Source organism: Parasteatoda tepidariorum, chromosome 6 (assembly GCF_043381705.1).
Source record: "Parasteatoda tepidariorum isolate YZ-2023 chromosome 6, CAS_Ptep_4.0, whole genome shotgun sequence".
In the NCBI taxonomy this organism is placed as follows: Eukaryota; Metazoa; Arthropoda; class Arachnida; order Araneae; family Theridiidae; genus Parasteatoda; species Parasteatoda tepidariorum.
In genome coordinates, this window is record NC_092209.1 from 57,648,011 (window position 1) to 57,672,259 (window position 24,249).

General features: G+C 30.2%; 1 protein-coding gene across 1 annotated transcript in view; it reads left to right on the forward strand.

Moving 5' to 3' along the window:
- LOC107451986 (T-box transcription factor TBX10-like) overlaps positions 1–23,285 on the forward strand; it is a 70,874-nt gene extending 47,589 nt beyond the window's left edge. The window contains exons 3-8 of the mRNA NM_001323828.1: positions 1,096–1,212; positions 2,292–2,448; positions 5,368–5,520; positions 7,962–8,029; positions 12,790–12,923; positions 22,800–23,285. Of these exons, the coding sequence (NP_001310757.1) occupies positions 1,096–1,212; positions 2,292–2,448; positions 5,368–5,520; positions 7,962–8,029; positions 12,790–12,923; positions 22,800–23,074 (904 nt within the window). The 3' untranslated portion in view covers positions 23,075–23,285. The remainder of the gene's footprint in view (positions 1–1,095; positions 1,213–2,291; positions 2,449–5,367; positions 5,521–7,961; positions 8,030–12,789; positions 12,924–22,799) is intronic.
- Positions 23,286–24,249: the final 964 nt, after the last annotated feature.

Sequence of the window (24,249 nt, forward strand, 5' to 3'; positions counted from 1 at the left end):
TCAAATCAATGAAAATACCAACTGTTGCGACTTCATGGAATTAGTGTTTTTGAAACTATTCGACATTAAGTGTTTATTTTTGTTTATAGTTACGATTTGAAATATTTTTCTACAAACCCAAATGTAAATTAAAACGTAATTGGTGTAAAAGAAGGATTTGTGCTGAAGTGTCATTTCATCGGAAAAATTGCTTTTTTGAGGAAAATCCTGACTATCATGTGTCGGCAGCTATCGATTGCGTCATTTTATTTTTTGAAAAGTTAGTATTGTTAGTTTATTTTTTATTTTTATTTTTATTATTATTATTATTATTATTATTATTTTTTTTTTTTGATGATGATGAGGATGAATTGGGAACCTGAAACTAAGTTTTGCTAAATCTATTAATGAATTTTATTCAGGAAAAGCAACAAATAACTTTAAAAAATATAATAACTTAAAAAACAAACTTTTTTTTAAAATTATAGTTATGTTGATATAAGAAGTTGAATAGCTTATTTAGTGGATGAAGCAGGTAAGTGACGTTTCGCGGGTCATTCATTAAATAGGAGAAATTACATTATATTGTCGCATTAATATTGGTATGTTTAATATACCTGGATAGTTTTTGCTTTCAGTGTAATTTTAACATAACTAATCCACATTAGTTTACAGTTTGCCTGCATGATTATTTCAAACTAGGTAAATAAAACAAGGCAAAGAATTATTATCTTCTCTTTCAACTATATCTAAATATTAAAGTTAAAAGTTCAGATACCACTTTTTTTCTTATTATTATTCTGATTGTCGCCACATTGAAAATGTCACTAGCCCGCTTCCTCCACTCAGTTTTTCACGTGTCTTACAGATTAGTGCATGATTAAAAAGCCATAATTTATACCATTTCTTTAATTTTTTACATTTTTTTACTCCGTACAAGGAACGAGTACTCAGCTTGTACGAAATGTTGTAAAATATGATGCGATTGAGAAATTTTTGGATTTATATAAATTTTTCTGTCTAAATAATAAATTGTCTATCATTTTAAGTTGCGAATTCTTAATTATACATTATTATTAATGTTGATTAAATATTAATGTTTAATACTTTTTTCAGGCGAATGTTTCCAACATTTCAAGTTAAACTGTATGGTATGGATCCCATGGCAGATTATATATTGATGATGGACTTCGTGCCTGTAGATGACAAGAGGTATCGATACGCATTTCACAGGTATTTATTATTATTTTTATTTGTTGTTTACTTCGAATTATTTGTTCTTGTATCCTTCATTAGTTAAGTAAGTTATGTTAAAATGTTAACCCTCTTTAGGCAATTAAGTATGGATTCTATGACCCTGAGGCACCTTAGTGACGTTTTTGCTTTTTGTATCTGAATCTAAATCGGCTTAAATAAAACAACATCGCCTACGTAATTTCGTTTTTGTTTAGAGCGATGTAGTGCTGGCGACAAAATGAAAAGTACCGGATTAAGTCACGATAAAAATTAGTTGATTAATTTTATAGAATAGAGTTAATTTTTATAAAATAAAAGTTATAGTTCATTAATTTTATCGTAATTTTTACAATAACATGATACGGAACAAAAAATCTGACATACCGTAATTTTTATTGTAATGATTACCGTAAAATCGCTAAATCACTCTTCGTAAATAATTACTGAAAAAATTACGGTATAATATTTTGTGGTAAAAATGGTTTTTATACAGTAAAATGGATTTTACGGATGATGTCACTCAAAGAGTCGGTACTTTATACCGTAATTTGGGCCGGAATTTTTTGCAGTGTAACTATGCTCCCGGCAAAGTTAATGTTTGATATTATGTTATTTTTAATGAGTTTTCCAAAGTACGCACTTACTGTTCACTATCGCAATTTAGTACGTATATTATGGATAAATATTGTAGAAAAATATAAGCTTTAATACTTTTTTCCAACCAGTTCCATCTGGGTCGTTGAGGGGAAAGCCACTAAGCCACTGACATACCACTAAGGATAAGTTTTAACATAAAATTTTCATCTAAACTCGATACAAATGGCTATGAAATTATAAATAATAGAATGATAATGACGGAAGCTTTAAATTCTATGCTTCCATAACTTCAACTTTCTCTTTAAGTTCATATCTTTCCGGTTTTTTTCTTATCTTCTGACATAATTTCAGTGCACCAATACGAGAACAAGACCTGCTTGAAAATGCCTATACATGCATCATTTTCAAACTCGTAATGAGTAATATATTATAGATAAATATTGCTGATAAATGTAATCTTTAATATTTTTTCCCACCAGTTCTAGCTGGGTCGTTGCGGGGAAAGCAGATCCAAACATGCCACCAAGAATGCACCTTCACCCAGATTCACCAGCCAAAGGTACTCAATGGATGAAACAAGTGATCTCATTTGACAAACTCAAGCTCACGAATAATCAAATGGATGACAACGGACATGTTAGTAACTTCTTCAACTTATATCATTCATCTTTTGCATACATATTTACTTTAGATTTACATACTCCATGTATTTTCTTTGGAAATCGTACAAATATTACGTAAGCATATTTTTGGCAATCTTGGATTCCCCCCCCCCTTGTCAGCAAAAGTAAGCAAATCACTAACTCTCTCCTATGCTTTCGTCGGAATGTTGTAACATTCCCTCTGGTTTTTGCTTAAACTTCAACATTTACAGTATAAGTCAAATTTTAGGATTAAATTCGAATAAGAGATGTAACTTTGCATGAAATAAAATTTAAGTTTTAATGCATTTTCACAGATTTTGATTATAATATTCTTTCGGGATCTATTATGTTTTCTTTTTGTGTTCAAAACTCATCGAAGAAAAAAAAAATTTTTTTAATTTTTCTTCACCCCCAAATTCAACACGTATTTGAAATGTGAAATTTTTCCACGCGCAACTTTTCTTGTTACATTATTAATTTTGCTTTTAAAAATTTTTTTGGAAAATAATGGAATTTTAATGTCTTATGTAAGCATTGCTTATACCCCTTCTCTTCCCTTGCTAACAAAAATATGCAAATCTCAATCACAATCATCTTTCTCCGTTACGTGCTTACGTAATGTATGAACGGTGCCTTTGAAGTTTGGTTTTCAGTACTCTTTAATATAATTAGTAAAAGCTGAGGCAAAACGAATTCAGTTTAAATTGGCGAGTTTAAAATTGGCGAGTAGAATAGTTTATTGAAAAAGAATTTTCTTAAAAAGGAAAGGTAATATCATTAAAAAATTACCTATACTGTCATGTTGGGCTACTTTGTGCAGCGGGGGCTACTTTGTGCAAATTCGAATTTGGCACTTTTCAAGTGCTGTTATTCAGCATTACGTTTTTTCCACGTTAAAAATGAGTGGAATTTGAAGACAGAAGTCTCCTCTATTACTACAAACATTTTTTCGAATTTTAAAACAATCTCAGAGTGTGTTTCGTTTATCCAATGTCAACAACTTTCCGAGAACGTCGGACGTCGAAAAGTGTGCGTGGAAACTTTAGCTGTGAAATGCAAAGACGTTGATAAAACAATTGTCTTAAGTGCAAAATTTTTTATTTATGTATTAATAAACAATTATATCATGTTAGCGTTAAAAATTTTTGAAAATTAATAAAAAATAAACGGAAAATGAAAAAAAATGCACTGTGGGGCTACTTTGTGCAAAGTTTCATTCGTTTTTTTTTCGACAGAAAAATGGTCAGACGTTATAAAAAAAAAATACCTGGAATGAGTAACTACCGTGATTACACTTTAGAAAAGCTGCAACAATGTTTGCAAGCAGTTGCTGGTGGTATGTCGATTGCAGAAGCTTCTCGGAAGTACAAAATCCACAGAAATACTATCTCTAATAAAATTCACAAGAAACACGTGAAACTTCCTGGTAAACTATTATTTTTCTTCTACAAAGATTTTTCTAATGACTTAATCAAACGATTTAACACATAAAAATATATTTTATAGGACATCGGGTAATTTTGACAGAAACTGAAGAGCAAGTTCTGTCATGTTCATTCAAGGATGTTATGTTCAAATTTAACAATATTATAAATGTTAATGAATATGTAATAATTATTATTTTTAAAATTTCATCCATTTCAATGTTTAAAAATGTATATGGTTTCCTTTTGTTTAAACTCAAATGTTTTGAAATAAACATTCTTTTTAAGAAAAAATTCTTCAAAAAAAATGGTTTTTTAACGCTGAAAATTATTTTCAAACTAATATCTTTACATATCTTGATGTTTTTGTCTTTAAAAATGTCAACAATTAACTTTTTTAACAATTTTATATCAATATTTTACTAAAAACATGATTATTAAACTGAATTCCTATCGCTGCACAAAGTAGCCCCATTTGGGGGCTACTTTGTGCAAGGTATGTTTTGACTTATTATTTGTAAATATTACATACAAATAATGCCAATATTGATCAAATTCACTCGTCTGAGTCCAGTTATGAATATAATATCGATAAATTTTACTAAAGTTTGAATTAACACAGTTTTTTTACATGTTAAAGTTCAAAAAACTGCGAAATCCTGCACAAAGTAGCCCCCACATGACGGTATGTATTGTCTTAAATTACAATTCTGAACAGCATAAAAAAAAGTATTTATTTGAATTCTGCAGACAGTTTGAATTTATAAAATTGAGACAGTGTGTAATAAGGAACAGGGTGCAAGAAGTTTAACATCACGCTGTTAGATTGAAATAAAATAGCTTAAAATGCGCAGAATAAATACATTTATATTTATGCAACCTTAATTTTTACAAAATAAGTACGTGTCTAATTTTTATTATTGCTATGTGCACAATTGGTTAAACTTGAAAAATTAAACTATGGACTGTAAAGTAGTGATATGTATCTGAAATGCAAGTGTATGCTTTAATAATGCAGCGTAATCTACAATATAGTTTTTAACATTAAAAATAATTATTTTCGGAGTTAGAGGATTAATTATTCATTCAAATAAAACTTTTAGTAATTTTATCCAGCTTAAGAACAAACCCGCAAACTAAAGGACCAGGTTCGGCTAACATTCCTCTATCATTATTTATTTCTTATTAAGAAAAGTCTAAGTCTTTAAATTCAGAAAAAAAGTTTTAATTTTGCAAACAACTATAAATCGAGAAAAAAAATTTGTCTTAAGAGAATATAGAAGCTGCTTGACTTACAGCCTTCACTCCCTTTTTATATAATTTTCTCCTGGAATAGGAAGCAAAAATTGTTTCAACCATTTCGGGATATCATATATATTTCTTAATTTTGAGTATTATCGATGTTTTGTAATCTCTTTAGTTTTATATAAATTTTGATAAACGTAAGTCAAAATTTCCTAATAAATATTATTTCTTTTATTTTTTAGATTATTTTAAATTCCATGCATCGATATCAACCTAGGTTTCATGTTGTATATGTCAATCCAAAAGGAGAAGATGCCAGTCAAACACAAAATTTCAAAACATTCGTTTTTGCAGAAACAAAATTCACAGCAGTCACCGCTTATCAAAATCATAGGGTAAATTATTATTTTATTACTTCATTTAAAAAAGCAACTTATTATTTACAATTTACTAATCATTTTCATTTGAAGTTTCAGTCTTAGAATAGAAATTGATAAAACAAATTCTATTTGTCACCCATATTGACCGTTCTTTAGAAGTCTTAATGACGTCCCATAAGTGTCACGTGACTGTACAAACATGGCGTTGTGACTGTAGCAGTGGTGATATTTTTCTTTCATTAGCGGGGATAACGTGTTGATGAAATGATTCTTTAAAAAAATGCCTTTAAAAAATCTAGAAAAAAGCCCTTAAAAATATCAAAAGTGCCCTTAAAATAAAAAAATTCCTTTAAAAATGTACAAGATTCCTTTAAAATGTACAAAAACATGTTTATTACCCTTTTTTTTATTAAAAAAAAAGATTATAAATTGTAAATTGCATTTAAAAACTTAATAAAATATATGACAATAATTGTGAAAATTATTTATGAATAAAGTAAAATGTAAATAAATAAAAATTTGTCAATTTTTAGTTTTCAAGAATATCAGAATTGCATTGTATTATGAAATATTTTTAAATTTTCTCCAGATTAAAAGATTGCCGATTGTCCAAAGGCAATCTTTTGCAATTTATAAAAATGTTTTAATGTCCTAAAAAGCTATGTTCAACACAACATTTGTAAGATATTAGAAATGGCAAGAATTAATGCAAAATTTATTCTAAATTACAAAGCAGAAAATTTATTAGGAAGAAAAATGTGCTTAAAATAAAAAATATAATTTGAGATTCATAAAAAACACATAAAAGGAGGGGATCTAAAACGTTAAAAAAATGACCAAGAAAGCCTACAATCACAAAAGCCCTACAAAGAAAGAAAAAAACTAGCTATGCAAAAAAGGCAAAAATATGCATTAACATCCCAGCCCAACTCAAAAGTTTAATTAAGTAGTCATTTATAATCACAAAAAAAACAAATTTGGTATTTCAAAAAGCAACTAGTCACACATCACATAAGTAGAGAATACTTTATAAAGAAAATATTACTCAATACAAAACGGATGAGCGAACAGTCCTTAAAAAAAATAACAAAATAATGGTTACTGAAGAAAAACGAGTCACTCCCACAAAAAAACAACGAGGGACGAGGGAATGGAGAAAAAAGCAGAAAGTATCAAAGTGACACTGACAGGACACTGTAGAAGACCACCCTATGCGTTGAGTTTGAAACTTTTGTGTATGGAATGCTATCCGTGATATTTGACACCTTCCACTTCAAACTCTTCCCCACATCACGATCCCTTTTTTCTTCCATCCCATCCAATAAATCAGTTACGCAGGGCCTTCTTTTGGGTCTCTCTCCGGAGATTTGGAAGGGTCGTCTTGGCAAATACCAGAGCACAGGGTGCTGCACACTTTGTTTATACCATCGCGTGAGTCACATTTGTTTATGTTCTCGCATTTGGATAGGATATATCGCTTTCTGGGTGGTTATCGCATTCTGAACCTTCCATCAGTGTATTAATGGGATATGGTTTACCACCCTGCCAAGTTAAAGAGCCATTTAATAGTGCTACAGCTTCGTAATAAATCATACACCTTGATATGCTCGAAAGGAATGTGTTCAGTGTCGTCCTTTTCTATTATATTTATGCTCAACATATCAGTGATAAAATAAAAAGAAATGTTTCGAGATAGCTTACGAAATAGAATTACTCCAACCCCTGGTTGTTGTGTTTTAGATAATTAATTAAACAGCTATGCATGTTTTATTGAGTGTGTATGTCTGTGCTATAAATACAAATCACTGGAAAAAAAGCACCCGAGGAAAGCGTCGGAAAAAAAGCACCTGAAAAAAAGACCAGAAAAGAATCTAGCCCTATTATATAATAATGCATGACTTCAGAAATAATCTACCTAACTCCCCGTTTGATGAAGAGCTTTTTAGCATTTAATCTTGTAGCTTTCCTACAGTACAAGCTGTTTTTTTCACAATAAATATTTCATACAAATTTCGTATGGAATACTTTTTGTGTAAAAATTAATTAAAAATTAAAATAGTAAAATTAATTAAAAATTAATTAATAAAATAATAAAATACTAATTAAAATAGTGAAAATTAATTAAAAACTTTTTGTGTAAAATTTAATTCCGTACGAATTCCACTCGTATTCCATACGAATTTCGTAGGATGTTGATGTCCTAAGTGATTTTGTCAACACAATAAAGTTTTTTGGACAGAGGACTTCATCGTCGTCAGAAGTCGTCGTTTTTCATCGTCATTAACCATGAAAACAAAGCCTGAATATTGAAATTTTCAGTATTCCATCCATCAACATTTATTGAAATATCACGTAATTTACTAAATGAAGTTAAAAAAAAAATACTTACATTTTTCTGTCTCACAGTAATTATGATATAAAAGTTGAAGAGTACTAATTTCATGATTTTATTACAGATAACACAATTGAAAATCGCTAGCAATCCCTTCGCTAAAGGTTTTCGAGATTGTGACCCAGAGGACTGGTAAGTGATAAGGCCTGATGACTGTAATTTCATATTTTACTTTTAATTAAATATTGGTATAGGTAAAATGATCAACATAAAAATGTGCTACATAATTGATTTTACTCATTATTTTCAATATGTTAATATTTTAATTTTATCTATCTCCAGTTACATCAAAATGTGCTTCATGTTTGATTTTGATTATAGTTTCCAAGATGTTAATATGTAAATCTAACCTAACTCCATTTCCAAACAAGATTAGAAAAGTATAACTGAAAGCTTTATTTGAATAATAAGCAAACTCCATCTTTGTTAATTTTCAAATACAGAACCTTAAAGTGTATATAAATGCAAGTGTATAGAAATGTTTTTTTCCTCTATATTATCGGATTAGTTGCGCAATTAGTTTAGGAGCAGAAATAGCTGGAGGCATACTGGTATAATAATAATCTATATAACATGACTTGTATAAACATGAAAGTATGGGTAATTCCAATTTTTTTAATGAAATTTATCAATATTCAAATAAGGCCATTGTTCACATTAACTTTTTGAAAACAATTTAAAAACAAAATATGAAATATGATTTGTCATAAGTGTTCTGTTTTTGTGTTGCTAGTTTATGTTTATGTATTATAACTAGACACGTGACATCTTGTGACAAAGGAAAGAACAGAAGCATTTTAATGAGGAAAAAAAAAGTGTGGTATCATTTAATAACTGACCCTTGCTATAAATCCATGCGTTGTTACAAATCTTAGTATAGACAAATACGGGAACATGAACAGCAATGTCTCAAGAGATAGACCGCTTGTCACCGAATGAGGTGATCAAGGTTAAAATTGCAACGGTGGCTGGTTATTTCGAATTCTGCTTCCTGCTCGTATCGTTCACAGCACAGACGTTTAATTTCCTCATTGGCAGGCCGATCATGGGCTAGAATTCTCTTGTCATCGGGCTAATTGTGGCAGTTCTTAGTGGTTTTCCTCTCCATGTAACACAAATATAAATAAGCTAGATAAAAAAAGTCCCCCCCCCCACAAAGGCTTTCTTTTTGTCCCAGTGCTTGAACCAAGAATTCCCTTGTCTTCAAGATAAAGGAAAATAATGCAAAGCTACAAGTTGAACATTGATATCTGTAAACACGAAAGTAGGTCTGCTGTTTAACACCGTCAATAAAATGAAATAAAATACAATTGCATAGGTGAAAGCATTGCAAGCATACAATAGTATGCTTAGAATTTATTAAACAGTAATAGTTATCAATTGAAGTTATTTATTGTTCAAAGTGAACAAAATGTTACTTACTATCATGCAGTTGATATGATAACAACAAAACGTCATCAATTAGATAGTTATATAATTTTAATTTTACCTGATATAATGTTGGTGCCTGAAAATGTGTGATTATTAACATTTAACAGCAATCGCTTGACATAAACGTCACTGATATCTCAATTACTTAACATATTCTTCACCAAAATATAGTACTTCCATAACATTAAGAACTGCTGTCTAAAACTTCTATAGCTTACATTACATATTAACTAAACTAAACTCAGTGGCGCGACAGCCCATAGAGAGCCAAGGCCTACAGTGCCAATCTCAGTTTTCTTGACCTTGGGATTCGGGGTGCAGGAGCAGATGTTTCGGTTAGGTGGTCAGCCGAACACATATTAACTAGTCCGTAAATATAATCTAGCATGATATGTTACCTTCTCCTCTTCAGACATGATTATTGTTATTATTTTTTTATATGATAGAACAAAAAATCCATTATTTTAAACGGAAGATATTTTAGTTGACGTAGGTGAGTTTAAGTTATAATAACATAGTTCAAAATAAAATATAGAAAGAAAGAAAGGGAGAAGAAGAAAAAAAACTTAAATAGTATGAAAAAAATTATTTTCTTGAGATAGAAATTAAAAAAAAAAATTGAACAAAAGGAAGAAAACATGGCAAATAATTCCATAGAATAAAAATGCAATTTGTTTTCGTTTCAAACAAAATCTTTTTTTGAAGTCTCCAAATATTATTTCCATCTGGAGAATATCATCTTTTGTTGCCAGATGGTGACTAAAAGATCAAACCTTCTGTTTGTCTTTGTTAGACGGTAGTTCTTATTAAAAAGTTATTTTCTTCCAGTGGTAAAGTAAAATGTTTCCTCAAATCTTTTTTTCTTCAATAGAAACGTAAATGTCTCATTGGAAGGGTGTGAAAAAGAATAAATGATATCAGAGTAGTGTAAATTAATTGCACTCAGATAACACTTTTTAATTAAAAGAATAGTAAAACATTTTTCAAGGATGGAGCAGATCGGAAATTCTTAAAACTTTCTTCTTGGCACCCTTATTATTTGAAAAATTTCCATGTACGAAGCACCCTATTGGTAATTTTAAATTAGAAGGACGACTTATGATTCGATTTGAAACTATGTGACAAAAGTAAATGTGATTAGATTCAAATGTTTTATAATATAATTCCTTCATTCTTGATGCAGTTTACATTTAAATATTACTAAAAATAGTCTAAAGGCTTCCAAGATAAAGAAACTGAATTTTAATTCACAGTTTTTTAAAAACAAAATTTCACTTGCGTAGAAAGGAAGAAAAAAATTGTGTTGAAATGGTATTGCAATTAAATTTTCCGAAGAAGTTGCAAGATTGTGTTGCAAAAGAGAGAAGAAAATTATATGTAGGAGAGAAGAAAATATATTTTGGAAAAGAAAATTATATGTGTTATTTATGTCATAATTATGTATGTTATAATTATACGGAAATTTTATGTAAAAACTAAAAGTTGCAGGCTAAATGGGAAACGAAGAAATTCCGCCAACTACTAGATTTAGTGCTATTGATTTTATTTCTCAAATGTTCTTCAATGCCAAGTCCCGTCTTTCATGCGAAATTTTTTGTTTTTTTGACACTATTCGCATCAAACCATTGGATCAGTTTGTTCCATTAAAAAGCAGTTTTATTAATCCTTTAAAATATACAAAAATATATGTATAAATATAAAATGAGTAGGCTAAGTAATTAAAGGGTTATTTTATTTATTCATTCATTTTTTGAGTTATTGTTACGGCTTCCTCAACCATTTACCTCTTTCCATTTTCCTATTTTTATTACACTTAAAAAGATTAATAACTGCCATATGTTATTAAATACTTTTATATAAATGATGTAAAAATAAATCATTACTGAAGATGCAAAATCATTATTATTGTTTTAATATTTAAAATAAATCTTATTTTAGTAACTTTTTAATCGAATAGCTGATAATCAAACTTGCAACTATAGAATTTGTAACAATTTTAAAAATATTCGTCTTTAAAAAAATAATAAATTATAAAAGTGCTGTTTTTTTTCAATTACAAACAAAAAAATCAAGTGTCATGATTTAGGACAAGATAAACGAGGGGGCGGTCTTTGTTTTTGCCTGTGACGTACGCTACGATTCATCATCATTCGCATGACAAGCTAGGCGCCTTGGATTATTCCAACCCTGCATTTCTTGAAGATGATCTTAAAACAGAAATCTATAAGACCAAAAACATCTACTGTTGCTATTAAATACTTTCCCAAAATATTGTGATGAAATAAAAGTAATTTTTAATGCTATCACATAATGTTTTGAAAAGTCAGCACCTGATTAAAGTTCCCAATGTTTCATTTCAGATTAAACAATCAAAGTAGTCAATCGAAATTAGATTTTTCTTACAGCAATATAGATTTTATAAGAATTTCTTTTTACTTTGATAGACGAATTTTGGTTTAGACCTATGCCACACTACCTAAGTCTACCTTTTTTTAGAGCAAGCTTCTTGCAAGGGGAAATCATTTGAAGAATTTTAACAGTTCTTACCTGTCTATTTCAGCAATAGACAGCATGCACATTTAAGAACGTAGTCCTAAAAGTATATAGCAATATTCATTCAGCTTTTATTGTAACAAACGGCTCCATATTTACGTAACCTCATATAAGGTGTTGTATTGTAGTCACAACCTTAACTTATATTTTATAATCCTTGTCAAAAAGTATGGACATTAACACTAGATTGCCCAAGGAAGTCATTTTGACTACTTTTTAATTTCAATTAGAAAAACAATGATGACACAATTTCCTATAATTTTGTGACTTTTTATACAACATGTACTTTTTTTTTGTTAATATTTACTAATAACTTGTTATATAACTGAAAATAATATCAAAAATAAATTTTAAACAAATTTCTTTATACATTATTCATTCCTTCACAATGCAGTCATTTTATCTGCTTTTGGGCAATATAGGTATTTCAGTCTTTCTAGTGTTAAAGGTCGCAAATTAATATTTAAGGAAATTTAAAAAATATTTATCAAAATCTATTTTATAATAACTACGAAAAACGGGGTTTAAAACATCAAAATTAAATTGATTGTAGTGCGAAACTTGAAGGAGATTTCAAGAATCGCCTTTTATCTACTTTCAATTTACTTTGTTAACCAAACAGATTTTGATATTTTAAATCTGGCCTCTCTCGATAATGCTTTGTCAAGCTTTAATATTTCCTTCTTTTTTTTTCATTGCTTATACACTGGTTTGCGATCCCTAGTGTGCATTTTCACTTCATTTTACAAGAATTCTAAAATCTAATATTAAGAACGGTGACTACAAAACACCTAGTCTCGCGTAATCCACATTATTTTGAATGCCTTATTAATTCCGATTGACCCTATATGAAGCTTTTGCCCCTAAAATATTATTGAACTAATGAGATTATTATTATTATTCCATAGGTCTTTGCCTCCTAATGTAGTAGAAATGTTAGCCCACGTACCTCCACAACAAAGGGCGAGAAATCAACACAGACCAAGCTCTTTACAATTGCTCAGTGTAAACCAGTCTCCGACATATGGCAAAGTTGAAAAAGGTATTTATCTTTCATAAGTTTTATTTTTATAATTACTCAGAATTCCATTGAAGTCGCAAATTTGACATTGTAACTAAAAACACAAAAAAAACCGGACTCAGGAGAAGACACTCCGAGCTGTCATTACTATTTTCCAATCAAATTTGGCTCAAAATAAACATTTAATTTAAAGGGAAGGATGTTGGACGGTGAAGTTAGGGGAGGGGGCACAAGAATAAATAGAATTCCTTATAGCTAGAGCCCGGATTTTGATGACCTAAAAAATCTCAATTAATGCCCTTAAAAAGTGCAAAAAATGCCCTTATGAACTGCAAAAAATGCCCTTAAAAGTACAAAAAATGCCCTTAAAATGCGAAAATTGCCCTAAAAATGCCTTATGACGCGACTTAAATATAAGTAAAAATATTGAACTAAAACAATGTTTTACTCTTTAAAATTATTATGAGTCGTTTCAAAAAATATAAAGCAATGCAATACTTGTTCTACGTTCATTAAAGTTTGACAAATATGTTTTATATCCAAAAATAACAAAAAAAAGGAAAATATATTGACTCCAAAACATTTTCATTTTGTATAGAAACTTAAATGCAGTACCGTTTTTACGCATGGGCACACCCGGGCAGTGCCCGGGGGCCTCAACCACTCAGGGGGGCCCTTGAGAATCTAATTTTTCATAAATTGAATTTAAAAAAAAAATATGACTAAACAACACCGCAAAATTTTTAAAATAAATATATTCTCGTGTAAAAAGTGAGCATTTTTTTTCTATCAATAGTGATTGTTTATCATGTAAACACCAATACTTTGAACATTTTAAAAAGTCAACCGAAATTTATTTTTTTACGTTAAAATGAAGTTTTTCGGTACTCTTTAAGTCAATGTCTCTAAATATGCTTGACCACCACCCACTCTGTTTAGTATTTATAATGAGTTAAATAAAGTAATAATTGAAAGAGTTTAGAATTGCAGAGCACAATGGGACAGCAACTTTTAAACTGATTGTGTCTGATGTGCATTGAAAGATGTTTAAATAACCAATTTTTTAATAGTTGGACGAAATAATTCGTACTTTTAGAATTATTTTTTTATTTGTTATACNAAAAAAAAAAAAAAAAAAAAAAAAAAAAAAAAAAAAAAAAAAAAAAAAAAAAAAAAAAAAAAAAAAAAAATAATGCATATAGGGATCCTAAATTATTTATTTAGGACCACACGTTTAAAAATACTTTTTTTAATGCTTTTCATTGAGTGTTTAGGGGTAATAAAAATATGTTTAAGTTAGTTAAAATTATTGCATATCTTAAAAATGCTTTGTTTGTAATTTGTATGTAAAGTTTTTTAGTTCGATTTTTAGCTACAGCCAAGCTACAGCCAAAACATTTCTGTGCCCGGGGGCCCTGCTTGCCACTAACACGGCCCTGCTTAAATGAATATAACAACTTCCATCTCATAATATTACTAAATATCAGAATTACAGTGGATTATTAATTTTTTTTTTAATATTTTGAAATGTAAACGAGCGTCTCTTGTCTGAAAGCAAATTTTTATACCAGGAGAAGCTTCTTTCAACGTCTACTGATGTTATTGGTGCGTACTTGAAAAGGACGGTCACACTTACTGACAATTCTTCTTCAATTTGAAAAGATGTTGCTTCACCTGTTAATATCCTAGAAATTTTCTTCATTGTTTGGAAGCCAGTGTAATAATAAAAAATTATAAAAAATAATAGAAATTAGAAAAATTTAACAAAAAATTTAGAAAATGCCTTAAAATGCAAAATACGCCCCAAAATTTTAAAGAAAATGCCCTATAAATCTCAAAAAAATGCTCTAAAGGACAAAGAATGTCCAAAAATGCATAAAATGCAAAAAAATGCAAATGTCATCAAAATCCGGGCCTTACTTATAGCACATAGATTTTAAGCGAAAAATTTAGCTTTCACAGAAAAACTGTTTTGTGCCAAGAAACAACTATTAACGCGAAGCAATCATCGGGGTAGGTAAGGGGCAGTGAACAGGGGCTTAACCCCCTAGTGAGAATATGAAGTAAACATATTAAAAAGTATGAATGTGGAAAAAACATTTTCCGCCAACTTCAAGTTAACCATTGTATATTAATTATGGTTAATATAATATTTAATTAATTCATCAATATTTAAATAATTAAAAAATATTATAATAAAATTAATTTTTATATAATATTAAAAATATTTCGATATGCAATTAAATTAATATTTAAATAATTAAAATATTTAATAAGTTCCTCAATATTTGATTAATTCAGGTCCAACTTCGCGTCGCTTTTTTTTCTTGTGGTTTTTTCGGATGCTGTATTTTTCGTGGCTTTTTTTTTTCAGTGTTTTTTTGTTGAACTGTAAGGACATCAATTCTCAAACATAACGGCTGGTTTTGTGCCCTTTCGACTTTTCTACAGAACAATTTGAAACAATCATTGTCAACAGTTAATAAAATTCTAAAATAATCGGGAAGCATAAGAATTACTTATTTAAGTGAAGTAATTCTATGAAACTTTTCAAAATCTACAGGTCTCTTTATTTTGCTTCTAATTCTCCTCTTTGTATAATGACAGGGAAAATCTTTGTCTTCTGCCCTGTTCTATCTCTGCCTTTTCTTCTGCCTCTACTTTCGCCATCGCAGATTCTAGATTAAATTTTTAATTTGTGTTTTCCGATATTTTTTGTACCTGTTAATACTTGGTGGTATAATATTATTAGACAGCACAATAACTTTTAAAAAAGGTCAAAAATAAAGGGGTCGTTTTATTAAATCAGAGGAAATGGCACTTGGTAGTTTTTAGAACTTCCATAAATTTTTCCTAAAAACTTTAAAGCAATAAAATAATGCGATTTATGGTTTTGAGTGAGCAATTTAATTGTGCATGGTTCTGAATTTTTCTTATTTTTTAAAATCTAATCTTATTGCAGCTTAAATTGATGAAAAGCTATTTAGATTATGCTAAAAAATTTCCTTTAATGTTAATCGTATAAAAATAAAGAATGCTTATCAAAACTTTAAAACTGGTAATTATTTACTGTTTAAATATCTTTCAAAAACTAAAGAATGCAGAATTGTATTGGCATAATTTTGTGAGAAAAAACTAACAGAGAATCTGAAATACAGTACGCCTTATATCTCAAATTATGATTGAGTGGAGGCCTTATATTTTACGTGTATCGAAAGACAGCGCCAAATAGAGTAAATATCCATCATTAGTTCATTTGTGAAAATAAAATGAAGATTATTAAAAGAATATTTGGGATTTTCCCTCCTCGTCTTCACCCCTTCCACAGTTGAGTTGGGTCGGGAGAGCAAGGGCCTCTTAAGATAGTTTTTCGTTAATGTTGACATTTACTTTCCAATTTTTAATAAACTGATACCAAAGAATTTAATTCTTCTGTCAAAATTAAAGACTTTAAACCAGTAATATACGCAAAATGCATCAGTTCTATCTTTTTTGAGAAAATGTTTTTGCAAGAAACAAGACAGTTACAAGAAACAAGGATTTGTTAGACTGAAAAACTTAAATTTCTTTGAGAACTCAAATATCTTTTCGGATATAATTAGGATTTAATAGAAATTATCAAAATTATAACCTTCTAAAAAAAGTATTAAGCATCTTAAAAATAAATTAAAGCTAATGTTTTAGTTCAAGTTAATTATAAACGTGCTTCTCTTAATATGTAAATACTGAAAAGTTTTAATATTGTTGCTCAAAAGTAGTCCCGAAAAAAAAAGAGAAGAAAAAGTAGCCCCCCACCAAAAAAGAGGAGGAAAAAAATAGGATTTTAAAATTTATTTTCCATTAAAAAAGATTCCCTCTCTGACAAAACCACTAGTTGAATGTGTGCTTCTGTTATTTGTTATTTTACGTAATTTAATGATTATGATTATGTAATAAATTTATATGGAAAAATATCCTCTACCAAAAATGATTTTAAAAGCTGCACCACTCCCCCCCAAATATATATATATATATATACACACACACCCCAAATATATATATATANTATTTATATATATATAAAATACCTTCCTGAATAATCAAAACTATTTCTTAAATCTAATCTACAGTTTTAAAGTTACAAAATCGTATCAAATGTTTAAGAAAAAGAGCTCCCTCTATAACAGCCATAGTGACTTGCCCCCTTGGTACCCCCTAAGGAATAAAAGTTTACCGTGATCCAGCATTAAGTGCACACGACACAATACATCACGTCACAAGTCAACCAAATGTTCACGCATACCGCAATCTAATGAATGTTCGCAAGGTGAAGCCCCATTAGCGACATCTAGAGATGTCAAGAGAATTCTAGGCGCTTAATGAACAAGTTCTTCTTTTTTGATCTTCTGGCATAAGGGTGATTCATATTCTGTCAAACTAAAGAGAAACACCATAATTCACGTATAAAAAGCCAAATTCTTACAATACCGGCTTCCACACTTGCTAAGGATTTGCTCCCTTCCTTTTAAATCATTGGAGAAAAAGATTCTGTTTTTCTAAGCCAGAACGTTAAGGTTTTTTTTCGCAATGTAGAGCTACATGCTCTTTTTTATCTATTTCTTATTCTTTTCAATTCGATTTTATTGCTCGAAATAATAATAATATAACAATAAAAGTCAAATTCTTACAATACCAGCTTTTTGAGCCGCGATGGCTCAGGGGATACAGCGTTCGCCTTCCAATGAGGCGAACCGGGTTCGGATCCCAGTCGATACGAATTCCGCATGACGTGAAATATCCTCAGTGGTAGACGAATCATGGGTTAGAGTCCCCTTACCGTCTGGCTAACCGTGAGAGGTTCTCCTGGTCTTCCTCTCCATGTAACTCAAATGCGGGTTAGCTCCATCAAAAAGTTCTCCACGAAGGCAAATTTCTCCCAATACTCGAATCAGGAGTTCACTTGTCTTCTGGATAGGGTTCAAAATTACAAGGCTACAGAGTTGAACATTAGTAGTCGTAAACTCATAAAATTGGGTCGGCTGTTCAACGACGGTTATAAAATACCAGCTTTTTGAGCAGCGATGACTCAGGGGATAGAGCGTTCGCCTTCCAATGAGGTGAACTGGTTTCGAATCCCAGTCGATACGAATTCCGCATCCGGCTCGCACCAATCTCAGTGCTGACGTGAAATATCTTCAGTGGTAGACTGATCATGGGTTAGAGTCCTCTTGCCGTCAGGCTAACCGTGTGAGGTTCATGTGATCTTCCTCTGTATGTAAAGCAAATGAGGGTTAGTTCCCTCAAAAAGTCTTTCACGAAGGCAAATTTCTCCCGATACTCGATTCAGCAGTTTCCTTGTCTTCTGGATTGGGTTCAAAATTACAAGGCTACGGAGTTGAACATTAGTAGTCGTAAACTCAAAAGCTTGGGTCGACAGTTCAACGACGGTTATAAAATAAAATAAAATGAAATACCAGCTTTTTATACCACACTTGCTAAGGATTTGTTTCCTTTCATTAAAAGCACTGGAGGAAAAGAGTCTGCTTTCCTAAAACAGAACGATAGATCTCTTTTTTTCTTCTTTTTTTTCGCAATATAAAGCTGCATACACTGCTTCATTTACTTGTTATTTTTTCAATTCGATTCCATTACTCTAAATGATAATAGTAATAATAACAATAAAGAAATCACTATTTTATACCACTGTTTGAGAAGGGAGGGACTAGTTTTACGATGAAGATACTATTGACACTGGTCAAAATTTGCTTTGAAATTTTGATTGAGATTTTCTTTATTGCTCTGCCGTTTTAGACTTACTCAAAATTCTCTTTTTGGGAAACAGGTTACCGTTGCTTAATTCGTCATCATCGGAAAACACGCTTTTATCCAGGGATTATAAACAAAGTTTGTGTAAATTTTGCTAATTGCCAACAGTAATTTTTTTTTAATAGTTAGTAATTTTTTTATTCTATTAAATAACCTCATTTTCCTCACTTCCCCTTTACGTCTTTATACCTTTCTTTGTTGTTAATCATTTTAACCTTTTGTCTCGTTAACTTTCGCTTTTATTGTTATTTAAATGTTAAGTAGCCACCAAGGGTGAGGAAGGATGCTTATAAGAGGAGTTTAAATTTGAACTATGCTTACAAAGGATTCAAAAATCGTTCTGATAAACAAATAATTGTTCGAAAAATGAGAGGAAATAAACTTTAGTTTCCATTTGATAACGAAGCATTTCTAAAAACTAAACAGCTTGAATTAAAAAACAATAATGAGTTTAGTTAAGGATAATCTGCAAAAATAAAGTAGAGAATTTTCTTACTTTTCTTTTTTTGAGAAACAGTAATAATATTTTCTTTTTAAACTATTGAATAACAAATAAAATCATGTGAAGAATGAATGAGCATCACTGGTGAAGTAAAATCCAATATTAGTTATTATTCATGAATCTCAATATTTACTTGAAACAGAGTGTGTATTTATTTATAAAGTAAGAAAATTGAATCAAAATAAAAACCAAAAATTTATTCAATAAATTTTACATAAATTGAATGTGAAGCTCCATTTTAGTTAATTCTAGTAAATAAAAAATAATAAAAAGAGCTATTTTGAATTGCAATAGTAAAATTTATTTATCACATAGTTATTAAAAAAAAAAATGAACACTTTGTTAACTTGCTGAAAAGGAAAAGGATTTTAAAAATGAAAACTTTCGCAAAATAATTTATCACAATATCAATGGCTATATTCAACGCAAAATTAGAAAATTTTGTTCCTCGTCAGTGGCCAGTTGGGGCATTTTTATTAAAGGCTATTTTTTTAAGATATGTGGCCTCTTTTTCAAAAATTAAAAACTTAAACAATTAAAAAACCTATTGAGATATTAATAATGTAAGACATTTCTTTTCAGGTAATTCTTAAATATTGTTAAACATTACAAAGATTCATTTCTGAAATTAAGAAAAAAGTTAAGAAACAAGCGTGAAATAAAGAAGCTTTCAGAATATTATTTAATATATAATTCTAGTTTTATTAAAAATACAATATATTTTTTAAAACAATACATTTTTAAAAAAAAACAATAAAAATAACAAATGGGAAGCATGAAAGATTATTGCGTCATAAAACCCCGTGCTGATATTTTAATATTAATAGAATATACAGTCCCTGGCCAATTTATTCGACTCACTATAAGATTCTATGTAAAATCTTAATTATCAGGTGATACTTCACAGCTTTATTGTTGTCATGTGACTGAAACCGGTTTGCACTTGTTTACGTTAGTGTATCCAATATATGTTACTAATTTTTGTTTCGAATTCTTAAAAATAAATAAATAAAAACTAAAAAGTCAACTACAAAATTTTTTATTAGGCATTTGTAATTGAATTTTTGACATAATTTAGAAAAAAATGTGACCAGACTGTTTTCCTGATGAGACATTAAAATTTTCATGATGAGGGGGGGGGGGCTGGCCATGCCCGACAGGGGTGCAATTGCCCCTCCCCTGCTGGCGCCGCCCTTGGTGTATCAATCGGTTAAATTAGACAATATATAATATGAACTTAACGATATATTATATAAATATAGAATATTTATTATATCAAGCATTATAATAGTATATTATAATAATTAGATCAAATTATTAGACGTGCTGTAGTTTTATTTAATAATTATACGATTTGCGCGAGTTTATATGCAATACTTTTACAATTAAACAAACATGTAATTGGTTTTTATCTAGATTTTTTTTATATACTTCCTATTTGTATTTAATTTTAAATTATTGCATTACAATGTTAATCAATTGATACCGGAGCGCAAACAAATGCAAACCGGTTTCATCCGAGTAAAAACAGTACCCGAGTATAGTATCAACTAGTAATTATAATTTTACATAGAATCTTATAGTGCGTCTAATAATAAGGCCAGGGAATGCAAAATAGGCACATTTTGCATTTCAATATAAAAATCCTGCAATAATACTTTTTATTTTTTGATAAATAAATTCATTAAGAAGAAAAATGCCTTTGGAAATTCCCATCCCATATTTATCATTTTTTGTGAAGAATATAAGAAAAAGACGGAACTGTGCGACAGATGTTAGCGTAGGATGCGGCAAATTATTAAAGAAAAAAAAAAGTTTACTTTTGTCTCAATCGTTCTATGAAACCTCGCCCGTTTCTTAGGCTAAAAAATATTATCTATCTTTTCAGATACGCACTTTTTGTACATGTAATAGGTTAAAGTCATAATTTCAATTATGTATGAAATGAAGTCTATTTAAGAACCAATTGTAGCGATAAAAAATGTGCAAGAAACTCACTGTATATATTAGATTTCATTGTTTAAGCAAAAATTTAATGTGTAAACAGTGCAATGAACTTAGTTTACAAACTAGAAAATTAGAATAAGAAAATTATTTTTTAATTTTGGGAAAAGAATCTAGTTTAAAAATGGAGTCCCTCCTAATATTTTGCTCATTTGTGCGTACTGTATATTTCATAAATAATATAACCGGCACTAAGCAGCCGACTCAATTCTGAATTTACGACTATCAATGATCAACTCCTTGTAATTTTGAACTCAAATCAAAAAATTGGGACAAACTAGTCTTCATGAGCCGCGATGGCTCAGGGGATAGAGCGTTCGCCTTCGAATCCCAGTCGATACGAATTCCGGATCCGGCTTACACCGACCACAGTGCTGACGTGAAATATCCTCAGTGGTAGGCGGATCATGGGTTAGAATCCCCTTACCGCCAGGCTAACCGTGGTCTTCCTCTCCATGTAACGCAAATGCAGGTTAACTCCATCAAAAAGTCCTCCACGATGGCAAATTTCTCCCAATACTCGGTCCAGGAGTTCCCTTGTCTTCTGGATTGGGTTCAAAATTACAAGGCTACAGAGTTGAACATTAGTATGTGTAAACCCATAAAATTGGGTCGGCTGTTCAACGACAGTTATAAAAAAAAAAAAAGAAAACTAGCCTTCATAGAGGGTTTTTCGGTGGAACGAACCAGCATTTTTTCGTACGGTCTCATCACAATGACCACATTTTAGGCCTTTATTAGTTGAAAAACAAAGACAACGTGTCACATTTTAAAATTTGTCCTGATCTATTTAACTCTACATCCACTGAATCCATTCGCAGAGATGATATCAAAGACAGATGAAAAGGACCTTGTTCTATATTTCAAATAAAAATATAGAAAAGCTTTTTTTTCTTTCCTTTTCATTCAACAAATTTATAATAGTATCAAACTATGAGGATCTGTTATCAAACATTCTTGTAGTCAAAGTTCAGTCAGCAAAGAACATCCGCATAATTATCATTCAAACGCAACTTAAGCTTAAACAAAGAAAGTGAATGAGTCCCAAGATTTTGCCGGTACATTACATTCGATTTAAGCCTCTCCCTGAGGATTTCTTCCGGCAAATCTCCAAATTGAAAGAATACTAATTTCGACATTTTCCCCGCTTTTTCATAGAATGAAGCAGATTTTTTCAAGTTATTCTGTCGACTAATCGAGACGTAATTGAGTGTGGGAGTGTTTATAAAAACCAGTCACACATTCTTTCTGCTCGATGAACTTAGCTGTTATCGTCTTGAAAAATAAAGGTATCGACAGAAATTTTTTTAAAAATATTCACTAATCATCATGAATATTGACAGAAAGGCAGCATCTTAAAATCCAGAATATTTAAATTCACATAATGGTTTATGGTCACCTAAGGGAGAGATCACTACTCTATCATAATAATAATAAACACGCCCAAAACATCACAGACCTATCTCCAATTTTTCATGGTTTCTCTGGAGGCAAATAATTTGTTTTTTGATCAAGTAGTTAGGAAATTGATTATGTGTTTGCTGTAAAGATATTAAATAGTTAACATTTGTGTTATTTATTTCCAGATGAAGAAGTTGATCAGCTTTCTGGATCTATTTTCAACCGAGCACTCAGCAGCAATATCCATGTTCCTAATCAACAAACTTGTCCCATTTCTCAGCCTTACCATAGTGATGTGTGCTCATATACACCGACATATGACAACTACTTATATCAAATGAAATCTCGTACAACTCCTTACTCGAGACCTACAATCCCTTATACGGGCTATAACGCAAGCCAAAGCTATAGTCTTTATTCTAGCTCACGCCCAAAACAAAATGAGTATGCATCCAGATGAAAAATTATATTCACTTTGATGCAGTCATTTGATGAATTCCGGTATTGCTCACAAACTATTATATAAGAGAACACTGCTATGTGCAATATAAAATATTTGTAAATGTTCAGCTAAGCGAATATTTGAAAAACATATCTGCTCATGAACAGTTTTGTACAGTATGCTTTCTTTATTGTATGTTATTTGAATAAAGTTTATATTATTGATCTCAGTTAAAGTTTATTTCTTTAATAGTGGTTTCGGAGTTCAATTAACCCTACTTTATTTGTTACACTTCATGTTCTCATAATCGTAAACTACTGTGATGGTATATGCATGCGAGGTCACAAATCAATACTTAAACGTAGAAAATACAAATGTTATCTAAATATGTCGAATAATTAGCGAAGGTGGAATGAAAAACAAAAGCAGTTTGGTTGCCTGATTTTAACTTAGAGGTGTTAGCAACTTTCACTTTACAATTTTCTCACACCATCAGATTTTTATTTCTGCCTTCCTCAGTAGTAATTTGTTAGATTTCAAACGCGTTTTTGTTTTCCCCCTTGCTTAAACAATTATTTGTGATCCCTAATACTTCATTGAAAAGTATGTCTGGTCATTTGTCTGGTATGTCTGGAGTAAAGTCTGGTCATTTACGAATACTCTGTATATTAGTGGAAAAGATACCCCAAATCCTTACTCTTTCGAAGGTTATGAAAATAATGAAGACGAGAGGAAAAAACAATAAAAATAGTTTCATTGCCCGACTAAACTTGGAAGTGTTTGCAATAATCGCCTGTTAACTTATCTTTAGCAACCAAACAGATTTTCATGGTTTCCTCCCCTCCTTTCCCAGTGATTCGTTTAACTTTAAAAGCTATTTTGTTTTTCCCAAGCTTAAATATTGATTCAGGATGCCTAATGAGCATACTTTTTGTTGACAAAGATTCTATAGACACATATTATGGGTGGTGATTATAGAATACTCTGTAAATTACTTCTGCGTTTGGATAAAGAAATTCAAGCTTGTTAAGTTTATTTCTTGAATACATCTATTGAAAAATAAAAACTTTATTTTTGTCACCCACTCAATGAAATACACAAGAGAAAAATTTTATTAAGACAAAATCTCCAAATTGAATATTAAAACTGGCACCTAAATTTTGTACTAAAATATCTGTCACATTTTTATTCTA